General features: G+C 44.6%; 1 protein-coding gene and 1 long non-coding RNA gene across 3 annotated transcripts in view; one reads left to right on the forward strand and one right to left on the reverse strand.

Annotated features, from left to right (window-relative positions):
• The window catches only part of GC (GC vitamin D binding protein), a 38,367-nt gene extending 21,955 nt beyond the window's left edge, over positions 1-16,412 (reverse strand). The window contains exon 1 of one of the 2 annotated variants that reach the window (XR_014568352.1): positions 16,115-16,273. Coding sequence is in view for 1 of the 2 variants with exons in the window: in XM_083756662.1 (XP_083612788.1) it covers positions 16,115-16,178 (64 nt within the window). In the remaining variant the exon portion in view is untranslated. Of the gene's footprint in view, positions 1-16,114 lie in introns of both variants that reach the window. The other variant, XM_083756662.1, reaches the window with a different exon arrangement.
• LOC310852966 lies at positions 12,890-18,259 on the forward strand. Its single transcript, XR_014568491.1, has 2 exons — positions 12,890-13,220; positions 17,887-18,259. It is a non-coding gene; the product is annotated as an uncharacterized lncRNA (long non-coding RNA).
• The last annotated feature ends 2,853 nt before the right edge of the window (positions 18,260-21,112 follow it).

Genomic DNA, 21,112 nt, shown 5'->3' on the forward strand with positions numbered 1-21,112 from the left:
TCTTTCATCCTCAGTGCACATTTTGGAAATGGGTATGTTATGTTCTAGAAGCAAAAGCTGAGAATTTCTAAGGGAAATTGCTGTTTCTGCTCATTAATTCCAGGCGAAGGCTTCTTGTAGAGAGAGCGAGCATGGAAACCCATGCAACAATGAAGGAAGAATTTGTGCTTTCCTCTGGGAGCCTTGAGACTCATTCTTCGCAGGCGAAAGAAAAAAATAATAAATAAAATAAAAATTCATTCCAGTAGCACCTTAGAGATCAACTAAGTTTGTTCTGGGTCTGAGCTTTCGTGTGCATGCACACTTCTTCAGATACACTGAAACAGAAGTCACCAGACCCTTATAGGGTGGGGAAGGGTATTATTCAGAAGAGTGGTGGGATTCAAGGAAGAGTGGGTGAAAATACTCTGGCAGTTTAAATCCACTTTAAACAATGGAATTTTTTTGCTACCTGGTGAGTGAAAAGAAAAATGCCTAGAAAAGTGTTGGGCGAATGAAAGATGAATGGGAAGATGTATAAACACCCCACATGCAAATCAAGCTGCATGCTCGTGAATCGTTGACATCTCTCTGTTTTGAAAGACAATGGAGTGAAGTCAAACAGCTGCATTAGCAGCACTGAAGTGACCTTCCTGGACTGCAAGGCTGGGCAGTGTGTCTAGAAGTGCTGGGCTGCCCAGACAACAAGACCCTTCTCTTGCCCTCGCCAGTGAGGCTCAAAGGAAAGCAGAGCAATACGTTTGGCACCAGCTTGGCTCCAGGAGCTGCTGGAAGGCGCCATCCAACGTGTCAGGAGTTCAGTGTACACTCAAGTAGGACCCTGGCAGAGATGCATGCCTGACTGGCATGTTCTCTCCCTCCTGGTCTTTCGTTTGGGAGCTTCAAAAGCTTTCTTCTGCCCGAACATCACAGCGGCTGGTACCAACCGACACTGGCATACTTAGGGATCTGCAGAGTTTGCGCAACTTCCGTGACAGACCTCAGAAACTCAGCATTTTGGCTAATCTACTTTATTTACACATAAACAGACACGGAGCACTGCAACATGACTCCCTCTCTCTCAAGCATCAGACAGCAAAGAGAAAAAGAACAAAGGACAATAGTCCCACTTCACGGAACACAGTAACACAGACATCCTGTCTCTGTCACATCCCACTCTGTGGAGTCAAAACATACACCGTCATGTGAAAGACAAAAATCCCATGACTGCAATCATGGAGTAGGAATTCTAACACAACGATCTTAGGGACTCTACTCCTGATGTGTGTAGGGTTTACTCCATAGCCTTTTCTTTTAGGGTCAGAGTTTTTCTCCTAGATGGGCTACCTACCCAGGTTGATGAGCCCCATCTGCCACTCAGTTCCCTCTACAGCATATACAGAAACAGCCTTCTCTTGAAAATTGAACCCACTCTTAGTCTCATCCACGCAATCTGCCAGAGGCTGTCTGTGAAGCAGGACCAGTGAGGAGTTTAGTCTAGGATGCATTCCGAGAGGGCCAGATAGAGAGGTCTGGAGGGCCACTTTTGACCCTGGGAATGACCCTCTGCTACCGCTGCCTTAGAGCAATCATCATGAGAAAACAGAAAGATTACAGCTTCTGTTTTAGGAAGCCATCCAGCACAGAGGCCAAGGGCATTGGAGAGTAGAAACTAGCAAAGAGATAGAGAAACAGACAGGAACAGAAGAATAATCGATTCTGAGTTGGCCTGTATAAGTTTGGACAGCAAGCATCTTAGAAAAAAAGACTGATAAAATACATATGCATTCTTAAAAATGCAGGTTAGTCTACAGAAGTGGAGAATAGAGAAAGAGGAGAGAATGCGAAGATGGTATTTGAGGGAAATAATAAAATAAGTAAAACTAAAAGCAACAATATTGGCGCCATCCAGATGCTCCCAGCAGTATTTTCAACGAAGGGAAACAAATGAGTGAATAGACTCGTGAAAAGTAGACAACAACACAATGAAATTCAAGACAGTAACAATTGGGTGCACATTGATTGAAAATCCAATTTAAACTATTCAGTTTAAGTTACAGATAGGTAGCCGTGTTGGTCTGCCATAGTCAAAACAAAAAAAAATAAAAATCCTTCCAGTAGCACCTTAAAGACCAACTAAGTTAGTTCTTGGTATGAGCTTTCGTGTGCATGCACACTTCTTCAGATACACTGAAACAGAAGTTTCCAGACCCTTCTATATAGTGAGAAGGTGGGGAGGGGTATTACTCAGAAGGGTGGTGGGAATGGGTGATTGGCAGATAGCTGTGATGAGCCTGTTGACGACTCTTAACGACTGCAATAGGTCTTACAGGAAAAGCAAGGGGTGAGAAGGTGAAAAATGGCTTTGTCATGTATAATGAGATAAGAATCCAAGGTCTTTGTTCAGACCAGGTGTCTCCATGGTTTTAAGTTTGGTGATAAGTTGCAATTCAGCAGCTTCTCTTTCCAGTCTATTTTTGAAATTCCTTTGTAGTAAAACAGCTACATCTCAAAGGTAATTGCACTGCCCCACAGGGGGGTGGTATTGCTCACTCTGAGAACCCCGCACTTAACAGATGTGCCTTATCGGGCTGGTTTGGGGTCTAGACTATCCTGTTGCTTCTCTTGCCCCTTGCCTGTTAACAAAAGGAAGAAGGAGATTTCTGTTCCGGTAAGAACCCAAAGAGGGCACTATTGTGATGCACATTGTCGAAAGAAAGAGGATTTGCTAGCGCATATTGTTCTGGCTGGAAATATCCGGAGAAACATACAGAAGTCAATATGATTCCAATGAAATAACATACTGCGTCTCCATTATGAAACCTCAAAAGAGAATATTGCAACTCACGTAGCTTCCATTTGTGCTGAAGGGCTTATTAATGAATAGCTAATCTCACCGAGTAGCTGCAGAAGTGTGCCGGCTCGGCCTCCGCAGAGACGGCCATCGGTTTAAATGCAAGTGGAGAATCTGGGGAAATGGTGGTGGATTTTACATCCACTTTTACATTCAATTCCATGGAGTATTTCTCTCCTGAAAAGACTGTTTGAATCGAAACCTGGGCTATATTTGCAGATGTGTTGTTTAATAATAATAAAAATTATTTATATCCTGCCCTCCCCAGCCAAAGCCGGGCTCAGGGCGGCTAACAACAAGTCATTTAGTCGTGTCCAACTCTTTGTGATCCCATGAACCAGAGCACGCCAGGCACTCCTGTCTTCCACTGCCTCCCGCAGTTTGGTCAAACTCATGCTGGTAGCTTCGAGAATACTGTCCAGCCATCTCGTCCTCTGCCGTCCCCTTCTCCTTGTGCCCTCTATCTTTCCCAACATCAGGGTCTTTTCCAGGGAGTCTTCTCTTCTCATGAGGTGGCCAAAGTCTTGGAGCCTCAGCTTCAGGATCTGTCCTTCCAGTGAGTACTCAGGGCTGATTTCCTTTAGAATGGATAGGTTTGATCTTCTTGCAGTCCATGGGACTCTCAAGAGTCTCCTCCAGCACCATAATTCAAAAGCATCAATTCTTCGGCAATCAGCCTTCTTTATGGTCCAGCTCTCACTTCCATACATCACTACTGGGAAAACCATAGCTTTAACTATATGGACCTTTGTCGGCAAGGTGATGTCTCTGCTTTTTAAGGTGCTGTCTAAGTTTGTTTGCAGATATTTGCAGATACATACCGTGTTTTGATTTGTGTGCTAGTCCTCCCAATCCAACCAACACACCCACAAATTTTATTTTTTGCTTTCAAGTTCCAAGTTTTCAAAAGTTTCTTCTCCTTTTGTGAAGATCAGTCATAGAATCATACAGTTGGAAGGAAACATGAGGATCACCTAGTTCAACCCCCTTGCAATGTAGGAATACACACCTCTGAGTCCCCAGATGTTGTTGGACTACAACTCCCATCATCCCTAGCTAGCAAGGCCAGAGCTCAGGGATGATGGGAGTTGTAGTCCAAAAACATCTGGGGACCCACAGGTTGAAAACCGCAGCTAACCTGAAGATGCCGGGGATTGAACTTTTGGCACACAAAGCTGATGTTCTGCCACTGAGCTATGACTCTTCCACAAGGTTTTGGGTTAACTGGGTTCTGGAATTGTAGCCATGGGAGAGACGGTGGTGCTGCAGAAGGGAGCACAACTCTGGGACTTTTTGTAGAGGAGGAATCACAGAATCAGAGCATTCACAGTGCTGGTTTTGACCTATGAAGACTTAAATGGCTCAGGATCACAATACTTCAAGGACCACCTGTCTCCACCCTGACCTCCACCCTGCGATCATCTTAAGATATCATAAGGGAGCTGTTCCTGGAGGAAGAACTGTGAGGGGAGAGACTCCATCAGGCAAGGCCTCCTACCACCTGCCTTGCTGTACCCTGTGCTTCTCAATGTGTATTGTATTGTTTTATGTACTGTGGCTTGCCGTTGTTTTATTGATTATAGTTTAGAAATTATTTATTGTAAATTTTGAATGGATTTCTGTTTAACTTTTATATGTTGATATTATTATTTTACAATATTCTAATGATTGTAGAACGTTACTTTTTTGATGGAGGTTGCCTATTTTAAAGATATGTTTTATTATCACATTTTTGTATTGCATTAGATTGTTATAAGATGTACAATTTTTGTTTCTTCAGCTTGTAAATCGCCTTGGGTATTGCAAGATAGAAAGGTGGTATACAAATTAAAAATAATGTTAATGATGATCTTCTGAGGCCCTTCTTTGTGTGTCTCCTTCTCGAGAGATCTGGAGGGTGGCAACATGAGAATGCAGTGGTTTCCCATGAGCTGGAATCCTCTCCCAGGGGACGTTCACTACTCACCTTTAGGCACCAGACAAAAATATTCCTCTTTTACCAGGCCTTTGGCTGATTAACATCCTATGTCCTTTTAAATGTGCTTGTGTGGGGGGAGTAGTATTCGTTTGTGCTTTTTTGTTCTTGGTTTTTTATGTATTTTGTGTTTTTCTTTTGTTATTTTGTTATTTTTATGTTATTTTGATGCTGTGACTCACCCTGAGATCTACAGATGATGGACAGTATACAATTTTAATTAATAACAATTTTAATTTAATTTGTATCATCATCATCATAACACAGGAGGTCCCACGTTCAGTCTCAGGCATCACTAGTAAGGACTGGGAGACACAGATTATTGAGACTTTACAGATCTTATAGCGTAGCAGTGGCAGCAATTGGAACAAATGCTATCCAGCAGCAGCAGCAACAACAACAGCCTGTTTTTATCTGCAGCTTAAAAAGCGAGCATCACTCCAGCACTGAAATGCCTTTTATTTCTGGTAAATTCCTGCAAGGATTTCTCAATCTAGCATAGGACTAGTACACCCTGCACATGTATTTTCTGTTTGGTCAAGGCCGTCTTGTGCAACTGAGAAGGACAGTTATCTCAGGGTCATTATCCTGCTCTAATGACCTTTGCCTACAAAAACAGTTGCTGCAGCCACAGGATAATTGGGGAGGAGCTTGCTTCGGGTGGCTAGCCAGGGCTGTGGAGAACGTCTCAGGTCCCGTTTGCACTCTACATTTTAAGCAGTACCATACTACTTTAAACAGTCATGGTATCCCTCAAATAATCATGGGTGATGTTGGCAGCACCAAAGTGATCTCCCTGGGACGCAAGCTTGGGCAGTGTGGATGGAGGTCCTGGGCTGCCCAGACGACAGGATCTCACTCCAGGCCTCGCTTTTGTGGCCCAAATGAAAGGAAAACAATACATTTGGTACCAGCTTGGCTGCAGGAGTTGCTTCCCAGAGCTACAATTCTCTGAATTTTCTGGGAAGTGGGATTGATTCTTAAACCACTCTCAGAATTTCAGACCCTCTAAGTACAGTGGTACCTCGGATTACATACACTTCAGGTTACATATGCTTCAGGTTACAGACTCAAAAATAGTACCTCAGGTTAAGAACTTAGCTTCAGGATGAGAACAGAAATTGTGCTCCGTCGGCGCAGCTGCCACCGGAGGCCCCATTAGCTAAAGTGGTGCTTCAGGTTAAGAACAGTTTCAGGTTAAGAACAGACCTCCAGAACGAATTAAATACTTAACCTGAGGCACCACTGTACCCCTGTTTTCCAGGGAGAGTCTGGGATTTACAGAAGCCGTCCTGGTTTCTGATTTTATCCCAGAATGTCCTGCTTTTCCTTAGGACGCCCCTGTTTTCATAGGAGAAATGTTGGAGGGCATGGCAGGACACCCCTATTTTCATTGGAGGGTATGGAGTTATGCGACCCCCCCAAGTCAAGGAGATAAGTAACTAGACAAGCTTTAGAAGACATTCGAAGGCAGCCCTGTGTAGGGAAATCTTTTAAAAGGTTTAATTATGTTTTTATATATTTCAGAAGCCACCTAGAGTGGCTGGGGCAAGCCAGTCAGATGGGTGAGGTATAAATAATAAAATCATCATCATTATTTAATAGGACATCCCTATTTTCCTCGAAGAAATGTTGGAGGGTATGGAGTTTTCCTTTCTTAAGCTGAAAAGTAATTTTTGCGAAGGTGATAATCTTGATTTAGGCTAGAGATGACCAATTTTACAATATTGACATAGGCTTGAAGAAGAAGAAGAAGAAGAAGAAGAAGAAGAGTTTGAATTTGATATCCCGCCTTTCACTCCCTTTAAGGAGTCTCAAAGCGTCTAACAATCTCCTTTCCCTTCCTCCCCCACAACAAACACTCTGTGAGGTGAGTGGGGCTGAGAGACTTCAAAGAAGTGTGACTGGCCCAAGGTCACCCAGCAGCTGCATGTGGAGGAGCGGAGACACGAACCCAGTTCACCAGATTACGAGACTACCGCTCTTAACCACTACACCACATTGGCTTGGTGGCAGGACAGGAAAGGCTTAGGTGTGATGTCTTCAAGCCTGTGGTTTTATATCTGTAAGATGGGCTTCTGCAGCTGAAAGGTATCCTTAAGTGCTCAAACCAATCCATTTACTGAGTTAATGGCTCTAGCCAATTTCATTAAGTATCTCTTTGCATGACTGAAGGGCGCAGAAGCTACTAGCTAAAGATGCTTTGAGAAGACAGGTCTTCCTTCACTTCCCTGGCAGGAAGTGAGGTCACTGGCGAACACACGAGAACAAAAGGCCAGAAATCAGTCTTGTTTAGAGGTCGGGGCTGGGGGGGGTGGAGGGGTGAGAAAAAGAAAGAAATCTCAGAACATTTCTCTAAAAAATATATGCTGATAAAATTTGGCTTAGCTCTTAGCCACTTCTGCCTCACCATCTACAAAAAGAACCTGCAAACCTTTCTCGATTTAACACAATAATGAGATAGGGGGCGGGGAGTGTGTGTATTTTGGGACACAACAACCTGTTCAAAAAGCAAATCATTTTTGGTCCCCAGGCAAAATTATGGCAAATTGAGCCATTGGAGCACGCTATAGACAATGGCAAATTGAGCCATTGGAGCACGCTATAGACAGAAGCAGAAGACATCAAGAAGAGGTGGCAAGAATACACAGAGGAATTATACCAGAAAGAAATGGATGTCTCGTATACCCCAGGTAGTGTGGTTGCTGACCTTGAGCCAGACATCCTGGAAAGTGAAGTCAAATGGGCCTTAGAAAGCACTGCAAATAACAAGGCCAGTGGAAGTGATGGCATTCCAGCTGAACTATTTAAAATTTTAAAAGATGATGCTGTTAAGGTGCTACACTCAATATGCCAGCAAGTTTGGAAAACTCAGCAGTGGCCAGAGGATTGGAGAAGATCAGTCTACATCCCAATCCCAAAGAAGGGCAGTGCCAAAGAATGCTCCAACTACCGCACAATTGCACTCATTTCACACGCTAGCAAGGTTATGCTTCAAATTCTACAAGGAAGGCTCAAGCAGTATGTGGACCGAGAACTCCCAGAAGTGCAAGCTGGATTTAGAAGAGGCAGAGGAACCAGAGACCAAATTGCAAACATGCGCTGGATTATGGAGAAAGCTAGAGAGTTCCAGAAAGACATCTACTTCTGCTTCATTGACTATGCAAAAGCTTTTGACTGTGTCGACCACGGCAAACTATGGCAAGTTCTTAAAGAAATGGGAGTGCCAGATCACCTCATCTGTCTCCTGAGAAATCTCTATGTGGGACAAGAAGCTACAGTTAGAACTGGATATGGAACAACTGATTGGTTCAAAATTGGGAAAGGAGTACGACAAGGCTGTATTTTGTCTCCCTGCTTATTTAACTTATATGCAGAATTCATCATGCGAAAGGCTGGGCTGGATGAATCCCTAGCCGGAATTAAGATTGCCGGAAGAAATATCAACAACCTCAGATATGCAGATGACACAACCTTGATGGCAGAAAGTGAGGAGGAATTAAAGAACCTTTTAATGAGGGTGAAAGAGGAGAGCGCAAAATATGGCCTGAAGCTCAACATCTAAAAACGAAGATCATGGCCACTGGTCCCATCACCTCCTGGCAAATAGAAGGGGAAGAAATGGAGGTAGTGAGAGATTTTACTTTCTTGGGCTCAATGATCACTGCAGATGGTGACAGCAGCCACGAAATTAAAAGACGCCTGCTTCTTGGGAGAAGGGCAATGACAGGCCTAGACAGCATCTTGAGAAGTAGAGACATCACCTTGCCAACAAAGGTTCGTATAGTTAAAGCTATGGTTTTCCCAGTAGTGATGTATGGAAGTGAGAGCTGGACCATAAAGAAGGCTGATCGCCGAAGAATTGATGCTTTTGAATTATGGTGCTGGAGGAGACTCTTGAGAGTCCCATGGACTGCAAGAAGATCAAACCTCTCCATACTGAAGGAAATCAACCCTGAGTGCTCACTGGAAGGACAGATTGTGAAGCTGAGGCTCCAGTACTTTGGCCACCTCATGAGAAGAGAAGACTCCCTGGAGAAGACCCTGATGTTGGGAAAGATGGAGGGCACAAGGAGAAGGGGACGGCAGAGGACGAGATGGTTGGATAGTGTTTTCGAGGTTACCAGCATGAGTTTGAGCAAACTGCGGGAGGCAGTGGAGGACAGAGGTGCCTGGCGTTCTCTGGTCCATGGGGTCACGAAGAGTCGGACACGACTAAACGACTAAACAACAACAACAACAACATAGACACTGTCCTTTATTTTGCCTTGTGAAATGCCTGTGGTATACAAACAACAACAACAACAACAACAACAACAACAATAATAATAAGTTGTTGTTGCTTAGGCCTGGGACACAGCTTAGTCAAAGAGGGCTGCAGATGAAGAAGCTCCCAGAACTTTTACTGGCTTTGAAAACACATTTGGCTGCTTAATGTGGAGGTCTCTTCATTTATCACATCAAGAAAATCCAATTAAAGCGTTGATAAAAACAGAGCATCACTTGAGCTGCCTTTCCAGAGCAATTGAAGCATTAATTACCATGTAATTTGTAGTCTTTAGGCTCAGGAAAATACTCTGAGGCTTAATGAGGGAGGGCATGAGAGCGATAGAGAGAACGCCTTCTGTCCCAGGAACAAATGAACAAATGTGTTTGCCAAATAACCAGAGAGGTGCACTTGCAATGACACAAGAAGCCAAAGTAGACAGACAATCTCCTCCTTTAACAAAGGAGATGTGTGCTTGTCCATAGCCTGGCCCTTGGGGAGGGGGCGGAAAAGGAGCTTTGTTCTGTCCCATCATCCTTTCGCCGCCATACATATTGGCCCCTTCCATCTACAGTGGTACCTTGGGTTAAGAACTTAATTTGTTCTGAAGGTCCGTTCTTAACCTGAAACTGTTCTTAACCTGAAGCACCACTTTAGCTAATGGGGCCTACTACTGCTGCCACACTGCCGCCATACAATTTCTGTTCTCATCCTGAAGCAAAGTTCTTAACCCAAGGTACTATTTCTGGGTAATCTGAAGCGGCTGTAACCCGAGGTATCACTGTATACATTATGTCCTGAGGGGGCCGTGGTTGGGACAAGAGAGAGAGAGAAGTGGTGAGATGGAAAGCAGCCCGTTATATTTGCTAAGCAAGGGTAAGACTGAAAGCCCCTTCCACATCTACCTTTGGATCCACAGGGGATGAAGATCCCCGCCTAGGGTTGTGTAGCTATTGCAAATAATTTATTTGCTTCTCTTGAAAAATGCCTGTAAGGCAGGGGTGAGCAGTGGGCAGAGGCTGGGGTGTCATCTCCTGGGGGCCGAGCCCTTTTGGGGACCCCCAATATTTTGGGGGAGGGGCACCCCCATGTTCAATGAGGGGGGCAGTGGGCGGCTCCTTTTCCTCTTGCTGCTTCCGAGGAGCTGGTGTGGGGAAGCAGCCCCTAGCCAGTGGCAGCAGCAGCAGGAGCCATGTCCAGCTCCACCCCCTGGCTCCTTCGATGTCCTGACATCATGCACACAACTCTGGCCCCCCAGTTCTCAGTTGGCAGAGGCAGTGCAGTGCACCTGGTCTGGCAATGTCATTGCTACCATGTCCTGCAACAGTGATGAGGCAGGGCTGTGGAGCCCTTGATGCAGTTTGGGTATGCCAATGGGAGTGCCCAATTGACTTGTGTGCTCAAACTGCCCTGACTTTGCCACCCCCTGCCCATTCTAGTAGGTGGCAGCAACACAGCTGCAAATAGCCCCTCCCCACCGGCAGCTCCTGGTAAGGGGGAACAATCTGTAGCATAGTTGTGGGGTGGGGTGGGGAACTCCCTCAATAACTGCCTAGCTCAGCTATGGGGGAATCTTTGACCCACCAAATGTTGCTGGACTACAGCTGCCATCAGCCTCAGCAAGCATGTTTAAGGACAAGGGATGATGGGAGTTGAAGTTCAGCAATATCTGGAGGGCCGAGTACAGTGGTACCTCGGGTTAAGTACTTAATTCGTTCCGGAGATCCGTTCTTAACCTGAAACTGTTCTTAACCTGAAGCACCACTTTAGCTAATGGGGCCTCCTGCTGCCGCCAGAGCATGATTTCTGTTCTCATCCAGAAGCAAAGTTCTTAACCCGAGGTACTATTTCTGGGTTAGTGGAGTCTGTAACCTGAAGCGTCTGTAACCCGAGGTACCACTGTATTCCCTATCCCTGGCCTAGCTTGCCTAAATAGCATGGGCCTAGCTGTGCTAATGCCGCCCTCATACTATATGGCAGGATAACTGTGTATTTTGAAACACACATGCAAAACAGTACAAGGATATCTTTGTCTTGCAACTGTGAAAGAAACAAAGGGAAAGGTAAAAAAAGAAAAGGTAAAGGACCCCTCGACAGTCAAGTCCAGTCAAAGACGACTATGGGGTCGCGGCGCACATCTTGCAGGCTGAGGGAGCCAGCCTTTGTCCACAGACAGCTTTCCAGGTCATATGGCCAGCAGGACTAAACCGCTTCTGGCGCAACGGAACACCATGACGGAAACCAGAACTCACGGAAAATAATAATAATAATAATAATAATAATAATAATAATAATAATGGCTGAGTGACTTCCAACACAATATTAAAATACAATAGTCTATTAAACATTAAAAGCTTCCATAAACAGGGCTGCCTTCAGATGTCTTCTAAAAGTCTGGTAGTTGTTTTTCTCTTTGACATCTGGTGGGAGGGCGTTCCACAGGGCGGGTGCCACTACCGAGAAGGCCCTCTGCCTGGTTCCCTGTAATTTCGCTTCTCACAGTGAGGAAACCATCAGAAGGCCCTCGGCACTGGACCGTTTACCTTCCAGCCACAGCGCTACCTATTTATCTACTTGCACCAGCGTGCTTTCAAACTGGTAGTTTGGCAGGAGCTGGGACAGAGCAACGGGAGCTCACCCCATCGTGGGGATCCAAACCGCTGGCCTTCTGATTGACAAGCCCAAGAGGCTCAGTGGTTTAGATCACAGTGCCACCCAAACCATAGGACACACTGTTCCCATACCCTGGACTGCAGGTACAATCTCATGCCAGGCTGGTGGAAGCTGCTCTTTCATAGTCCGGTGGAAGACCTGATGCCTTGCCTGTGGAACGTTCCACCTGCAGAGTCTGGGAAGAGGTGAGCTGCATTCTAAGGTACCACAGGCCTCATCTGCTCCACAGACTGGGAGTTCCTCACCCCTGACCACCTCTGGGAGAAGGTCTAAGGAAGGTCCCCCATTGTAAGAGCCCAATGAGCCTCTGTCACACAGAGCTATACTGATCTAGATGGACCAAAGGTTTGACTCAGAATATGCCAGCTTCATCTCTCCAGCCAGCTGTGAAAGTAACATTGCAGAATGATAATAGAAAAAAGGGACTCACACTGTGAACATAAGAAGAGCTCTGCTGAATCTGGCCAAAGGCAAATCTCACCCAGCTTTGTGTTCTCACAGTGGCTAGTCAGATGCTTATGGGTAGCTGGCAGGCATGGCTATGACGTGAGGGCAGTAATGGTCTCCCTTCCTGCAGTTTCCAGCCACTGTATCTGACAGCGGAGGTAGAACTTATTTGTATTGTTTTGTTCCAATTTTAATATATGTGCTGCTGAAGCAAAGGAAGTATTCTAGCAGACTCTGCAGCGTTTTTCTTTCTTTTGTTCCAAAACACATTTTTTTTAAAGTATGAATAGCTTCAATACTTAATTCTTCGGTGTGCATATTTAGCTCTTTATCATCTAATCCGCTCCCTGTGTTTTCCCTGTTCCTGTTTGTTAGCTACTTGCAACGTGAAAATGTCACCTTCGTTTGCCTTGGGGAGTTGTATTCTTCTATGGCTGAAAAGGTCTTAAGAGAAAGAGCTTGTCGGTGTCTGAACGCAGATCAAAAGGAGAGGGAATGCGCAATATTCTCATGGCAAAGGTGGGTTCAACCTTTTGTGATTGGAATTCCACCAGATAATGCATTTACCCCGGGAACTCCTAGAAATAAAATGTGCTTTTAGCAACTGAAGAAGGGGGCACAGCTCTGTGGTAGAGCATCTTTTGTCTTCAGAAGGTCCTAAATTCAATCCCTGGCATGTCCAGTTAGGGTTGGGAGAGACCCCCTTGGATAGTCATTGCCAGTTACTGGGCTAGAGGGACCAAAGCATCTTATTATATTCCAAGGACTTCTATTCCTTGACTCAATGTCTGAGCTTGGCTACGTGCTTGGGGAGAAGGTCCATGCAGAAGGTCCCAGGTTCAATCCCTGGCATCTCCAGGTAAGACTAGGAGAAACTTGTGCTTGAAACTCTGGAGAACCATGGACAGACACTGTAGATGATTCTGAGCAAGATGGACTCAGTATCAAGCAGCCTCTTGCCCCAACAGAACTTGCTCACAAAATTGCTGAGGATATGCCTGGAGGTGCAGAGTGTTCTAACACAGGTGAGTGGTGAGGTGAAGGACAAACAGGACGACAATTTTGCATCAACTGGCATACTGGGATAGGCCAACTGGAATGTTCAAATGCTAGAAGGCTATATCTGATCAGTTGCTAGAAGGCTGCCTGCTTGGATAGCTCAGTTGGTTAGAGTGTGGTGCTGATAATGCCAAGGTTGCAGGTTCAATCCCTCTATGGGATAGCTGCATTGAATGGGGGTTGGACCAGATGATCGTCAGGGTCTCTTACTGCAATTCTATGATTCTATGATTTATCTCTTGAATTCAAGGATTGTTGATATCCACTATATCAGGGTGGTCAACTCCCAAGAGACTGTGATCTGCTCACAGTTAAAAACTGGCTGTGATCTACCCCCTTTTGGGGGGTTCAGGTTAAAGTTTAGTTTTTTCAGGAAGGAAGTAAAATGTTGAGTTTTTTTTAGAGGAGCCACAGTTGTTCAGCTTCTTTGGGGGGAGCCAATGATCTACCTGTGATCTACTGCAGACATCCAGTGATCTACTGGTAGATCACGATCTACCTGTTGGACATGCCTACAACTATATTGATACCAATACTTATTCTGATTTTCTAAGCATATAAATAAATATTGGAGTTCAATGTGTCTTAGAGCAGCCTTGGCCAATGTTGGGTCCTCCAGACAGCTATCTTAGATTTGTCCATTAAAGATAGACTTGCAAATTAGGCACTGTAGGAGGGGTGTTCTTTTACAAATGTAGCAAGGTTGAGGTCACATTTAGACTTCTTTCCTGGCTGAACTTTTTAGAATTGCTCTCTAATCCAACATTAATTTTCTACTGGAATCTCACCCTTTTGCAAGGAGCCTTCCACCCTCCCCTTTCCCTCTCCCACTACTTCTCATATTTAATTAACATTTTCCCTTTGTGTCAAAATGCTTTAAAAGAAATCCTTTTTCAGAACTGGTATTTACTGGGAAATATGGGTTGGGTAGAGGAATTGAGTAGGTGGCTGGCTTTGTAAAGCAGGAGATAGTGGGGAAAAAATCTCTTTGCTTAACTTTAGTTCTACAGTTGAAATCTTTGCCACTTGTTAAATTCAATTCTATATTAGCAACAAACAAAAAAATATTATACCCACCAGTGAGAATAATTGGGGATTGTGTGCATGTAGAGGTTCAGGTTTCAGTGAAACAGCTTTGTTGAATTCTTTTTAGGATGAATTAGGAAACTGTTATTTCGTCTTTAGAGGGGATATCAAATTCAGACTTCCCCAACCTGGTGCCCTCAAGATATTGCTGAACGACAGTTCCTATCAGCCTCAGCTGGCATGACAAATGGGCAAGGAAGACGGGAGTTGTTGTTCCAGACATTGGGTGGAATTTGATGTCATGCAGAGATGAATGTTCTGCCTGCCCAAGCACATCAGCTTTCTGGATGGAGCTATACTTCTCATGTGCTTTTCTGGGGTTCTCTTGACTGCCCCAGAGCCAATTTGGGAGTGTGCAAGGTGCTTGGGGCGGGAGGAGAGTGAGCTAATTTAATCTGCTACGCTTGTGCAGATGGAACATTCATCTAGTGTGACGGTGAATTCCTCAGAGAGAGGATTCGGGGGTGTCTGTGTGTGAGCCCCATTGTACAAATGGAAGTATTTGCAAGGGAGTTCTGCTTATGGGTTTGATAGGTGAATCCCATATGAACATATAGAGGATGGTCATACCTGTCTGGACTTTGGACATTTATATAATATGAGGATGAGGAACCGGTGGCCTTTCAGCTGTTGCTGGAATTCAAATTCCAGTATCCATGGCCAAAACATTTCTCTGTAACCAGGACTCTAACTATCTGTGGCCTATTAAAAGCGGGTGGTATATTTTTACCCCCAACACTCTGTTTTAATGTATCTATGTGTGGTTTTTTTGTTTTGTTTTGTTTGTACAGCGCTTTGATTTGCCTTGGGCAAGATAAAGCGACTAACAAATTTAATAAATATTCGAAACTAAATAATGATTGGTCTTGCTAGCTAGGGCTAATGGGAGTGAGCGTCAAATTTTATTCATTTCAATTATTTATTACATTACAGTGGTACCTCAGGTTACAGATGCTTCAGGTTACAGACTCCGCTAACCCAGAAATAGTGCTTCAGGTTAAGAACTTGGCTTCAGGATGAGAACAGAAATCGTGCAGTGGTGGCGCAGCGGCAGCAGGAGGCCCCATTAGCTAAAGTGGTGCTTCAGGTTAAGAACAGTTTCAGGTTAAGTACGGACCTCCGGAAAGAATTAAGTACTTAACCTGAGGTACCACTGTATGTTATATATTTATTAATATTTATAAATTGTTTTATTTATTAATTAAATGGACCCAATGGTTCATAGAGGTTCATAGGTCTCCATCCTCTAAGTTCTGAACAAGCAGGGGTGCCAGTGATGTAGGTGAGCAAAATCATTTTCACAAATTTTAACCTAGGATGGGTCTCTTTCAGACCTTTTAACATACATGTGGAAGTAGGGAACACACAATCTAGGAGTTCATATAATGCCCAAGCAATTCATACACACACACACACACACACACACACACACACACACACACACACAATATTTCTCTTCAGAACACTCTTACAAATTCACCTGCTTAACACATTTTTCCCAAGCAAGTGATAATGAGTTTCTTTCTCACTGCCAAGCAAGGACCAGAAGCAATCAGTGTAGTTTACGAACCCATTGAAACAGCAATTTCTTGTCCAAGCGCATCAAATCCTCTCAAACGTATTATAAAGCTCTTGACAGAGTCTTAGAAAGAACGAAATCAAACCCTTTCTCTTTGCTGTCGGAGGCAACCCAAAATTTCCAATGGAAGTTTCCACAGCAGCAACACACAATGTGTGCCTGCATACATATGTATATTTTAAAAAAATTCCTTACCTCTCTCGATTGCATGGCTATACGTTAACATGAGCAGCAAGGCGGTTATGATGACGGCCTTCATTTTTGTCCCCTGACAATTGCACAAGTTTAAAGGGAAGATGATACGATCAAGGTTTTCTTCCCAGAGGCTGCTTCACAAAGGCGGCGGAAAAGTTTGCCATGCCACTTATATCTATTTACTCCCAATTTTTTTGATCAATCATTAATTTTGGGGTGGGGCAGGGGGCATGCATCCTTGGCCTGGCTGAGATAAACCGAAGCTTCTTCGGCAGGCAAACAGACACTGGTGGGTGCTGACAGACTCCAGACCATATTCCATTTTAAACATTAACTTAAGAATGCTCGGTTTTGGCACATAAAAGAGACAGGACCTATGTGGTCCCTCTGCTGCAGCATCTTGTTTCTGACAGTACTCTCCACATCAAATGTGGTACATTTATCTAATAAAAGAGTAGACAAGCACCGTGTACCAGATTTGTCCCGAATCCCAATGCAAATCAGGCCTGTTTGGAGGGAACTGGGCCTCAGACAACTTGGGCTGAGATAGCCACAGATCTCCGTGGGTCAGTTTGGATGCCCCGAAGGGATCCAGGGCTGTCAGTGGGTGGGACATCGGGCAGGAAGGAGAACTAGGTATCACATTTCGCTGCGAAAAGACCTCCCCAACTACCAGCTGCATCTTCCCAGAAGAAGCTAGAACACCTTTAAATGCAAGCAAAATCAATTTTCTCCCTATCCCTAAACTGTACTACATTCAGTATCAGAGGCAGTGTGCCTCTGAATAACAGTTGCTGTAGATCTTTAGTGGAAGAGTCTAAAGAACTCATGCTTATGGGCATCCCATGGGCATCTGATTGCCACTGGGAGAGAAGAATCGGATCTTTAGTTTGACCCAGCAGGGCTTTTCTAATGTGAAAATGACACAGTGCATTAATGCACTTAATGTGCATTAATTAACACAGAGATACTTAAGATATAATATCAATATTGTGAGTTAACCAGTCTCATATAACCAACATATTGTAGTCTAATTAATGCACAAAGGGGTTAACACCATAGAGTAAGCTGTCCTGACAGGCTTAGCTCCCCTTGGGAGGGACTAGGTGATGAAGCTTCCAATCTACCAGAGAAGCTCAATGTGTGAGGAGGTCAGAGCTGGTTGCTGCAGCTCAGACTGCATGGGTCTTAAAAGTCACTCTTGAGTTCCTAGACCAATAATTTAGGAACTTTCACCACTGATGCTCAGCCAAGTTTTACTGCGTGTGTAACTTTTTCTAAACGCTGTATAGATATGCACATGAACTTGACCTTTGGAGACTGTGCAAGCAAAGTATTTTAAACTTACCAAATATGTAGTCTTTTTCTATGCGGGGGAAGAGGGGAATTTTTTGAAAGAACTCACAAGGGCATATTGTATCAGTTAACATTATTTCTTAATATATTAGTCGCCATGTGATAATCTTAGCTTATAAATTTTTAAATGTCTTAACTTGTATATTAAAATACTTTTATAGTTTAGAGTAGGTAATGTCTTGATAATATAAATGTTTTAAGTTTTTTGTATCAATCCAGTATATTTTCTTTTAATTGTTGAATGTTTCTGTGTACATTGAGGCAGCCTTTGGCTATGTGCAATAAAACTGCCTGCCTGCCTGCCCTGGATCTGTCATTCATTCTTCCTGATGGCTCCATCCAGCTACCATAACTTGGGAAATCAAAAACTGGCAATCTGCTCCTGGGCATTTGTGAATTCTTCTCTTCAAATCCAGGAGCTGAACCTACAAGCTGTGATGGACAGGGCAGAATCCATTGCCACTCGGGGTACTGTAAGAGCTGGAGGAGAAGAGCTATAGCAGAGCACTTGCTTTGCAGGGATGCAGAAGGTCTCAGGGCATCCTCTGAGATTCCCAGCTGAAAGGACCTCTGGCAGCAGAGCTGAGAAACAGAGACATCTCCTTAAGACGCCAAAGAACTGCTGTCAGCAAGGCTAGATCAGTCCTGCAACCACAAATGTTACAAACCCACTCTCTGATACATGTATGGATAAACCCTTTGACCCTGAACAGCAGCTGAGCTCTATTCTGAAACCTTGTGAAATGCGTCTGCAAAAATAATAATAAACCAAGATAACCGACAATACAATTGAATGTGTGGTGCTCTGATTTCAGCTGGCTGGGTTGCAATGCTCTGGGTTCAGGGGAGATGAATGCATGGGGTGGGAAAGCAATGTGCAAGCAGTATGGCCAATGCGTAGAGATGGTGGGAGCTGCAGGACTACAAAATTTGGAGGGCCACAGGTCCCCCACTCTCGCTGTTCTGAACTAGATGGTCTTGACACTGTATAAGGTTGCATATGCACACACAAACACACACCCCAAGAGGTCCACAGCTTCTAACAAAAGACATGCAAGTGGAGTGAGTGAGCCCAGCTTTTTAAATAAAACATTTGCATGTACAATGCAGCGCTAATCTCCTCCTGAGACAAAGGTTGAAGTCTAGTCTGCCAGATATCATGGTGCTTATATAACACATCACAAACATACGATGCAGATAACCAGACAGGCAGAAGGAGGGCTGATCCCATTACAAATATCCTATTCAGTCCCCTGACATAGAGATCTCTTGATATATTTCAGGAGACATTCTAACTGTGTTCTATTGGAATGTACACCTTCCTGTTCTATCCTGGGTCGTAAGCGTGGCAAGAGCAAGGGACAGAGGCAAGGGACCTTAGACTGAATTTGTTTGCACATTTTTTGGAAATAGGGAATGATGAGCTCATCCTTGCTCAGCTCTATTTCATGGAAAACACTTTCTGGGGTGAATCAGACGCTTCTCAAAGTATTTTACAGTCTGGTTTTCTTTAGCAACCATTCTTGTAAAATGGGTATAGGGGAGACAGAGACCTCTTGCACCTCAAGGTCCACATTATCTTCTAGACAACATTCTGGGAGGGGCACATGCCAGTGGTGGGTGGGGCCAGAGACAAAAGGGACGGACTGTGCAACCAACCAAAAATATATGGCTAGCTTTTCTTATTTTCTTTAAAAATAAAGTCTTCACCCAAAGGCTTTATTAATTCCTCTTCCACCACAGCCTGTTATTTTATTCCTCTTCCTTTATTAATTCCTCTTCCACCACAGCCTGTTATTTCTTGAACCTCCCCCCTCAATTTTCATCCTTTCACCCCTAATCACGACCATTTCTTTGCCTCAACTCCCTAGAAGACCCCCACATATTTTCACCTCTCCCCTGGTCCCTGCCATTACTTGACCCTTCCTCAGCATATGGCTCTGGCCTTAGCTTTTTCTTCGTGTGGGCTAATTTTGACACACATTTGCATGCTTCTCACTATCCTTTATCCAGGCAGGCAAGAGCTATTAGAGTGTTCGAGGATATATTCCAGCTAGGCAAACAACAACAATGACACTCAAGGAAGATGTGGCTGAGCAGGGTGTGTGGTCTGAGGACATTTCCAAGGGCCAAACAGAACAGGCCAGGGGGACCTCAGTTGGCCTCTGAGCCTGAGAGGCTCCCCGTTCTGCCAGTGTGGTGTAGTTGTTAGAGTGCTGGACTAGCACCAGGGAGACCAGGGTTCAAATCCCCACTCAGCTCATTGGGTGACCTTGGGCCAGCCCCTCGCTCTCAGATGAACCCACCTCACAGGGTCGTTGTGATGATACAATGGACAGGAGGGGAAATATCGAGCTCTGGAGGAAAGGTAGGATATAAATGTAAACAACAAAAGAAAATGCTAGGGGGGCTTCAAATCTTCACTCTGCATTCTGTGACAGGACTGCTTCTCACCTGTTTCAAAGAGGGAGATTGCTGCACTTTGTTTCCCAACCCAGTCATTCATCCATGGGATTTCAAACCTCCATCACTGTCTGTGCACTCTGTGCATTCTCCTTACATCCAGCATTGACTGAACAAGCTCAGTTGGGGAAAGTGCCAGGATTTTGCTTTAATCAGAGCAAATGGGACCTTTTGTGTTCATCCTTTATGTAAGAGCTCACCCCTCGGTCAAGCCACCACTTGACCTTTTCCAATAAAACTTAGCAGGTCGAGGCTATTAAAAACTTTCATCGCAAGACATCTCCCATAGCTCTTAAACAATCTCTTTTCTTCTTTTCACAGGTCAAAAGGTCTTTTTTTAAAAACCAACCCTTATGAGACACGACGAGGTATTATGGGTATACTGGGCAAGGGTCAATGATGGTAAGGATGGCCCTTTAAAATAGGGCTGATTCAAGGAAATTGGTGCTTGACCTGAGTTGGGTCAAGATAACTCTAGATCATCCTGGGTTAGTTTGGGCCACCCAGAATGATCCAGGACTGCCAGAGTGCTGGGTGGGAAGACTGTAGGGGTCTGCTATCAGTCAGCTGATGCCATCATGACAGCTGACACCACACCATCATGACCCACCTACCTGTCAAAGCTGGTCCGTGCAGGGAGACAAAGATCTGACTCCCTTGGCCAAACGTGGGCCACCCCTAAGCCACCCATGACTTATAGAGAAGAGCAGAATAACCTAGATGCTCCAATAAGCAAGCAATTGGGAGATCAGGACTGGGAACTCACGGTTTTGTATACAGCTGCCACACGTGGTGAAGCATCTTCCTAGCTAGAAAAGGTGTCCCAGCTACAGGAGTGAATCTACTTAGCCAAGCTGACCATTTGCTGTTCTGAGTATTTATTATTTTATCATCTCATCTCATCACTTTCACAAAGGAAAGGGCAACAAAGCCTTCCTGTTCAGGATGGGACCTAGGCTGAGCAGTGATAGCCCTTAGACATGGAGAATTTCAAGGGAAGCCCAGCAATTAAAGGTGTGTTCCAAAGCCATGGGACCATAGGAAGCTGCCTTACACTGAGTCAGACAATTGGTCCATCTAGCTCTGAGTGGTCAACACTGGCTAGCAGTGGCTCCCCAAGGTTTCTGGCGGGGAGCCTTGTTCCAGCCCTTTCTGGAGATGCTGAATTTGGGACCTTCT

Source organism: Podarcis gaigeae, assembly GCF_964106915.1.
Source record: "Podarcis gaigeae genome assembly, chromosome: 9".
Lineage (NCBI taxonomy): Eukaryota > Metazoa > Chordata > Lepidosauria > Squamata > Lacertidae > Podarcis > Podarcis gaigeae.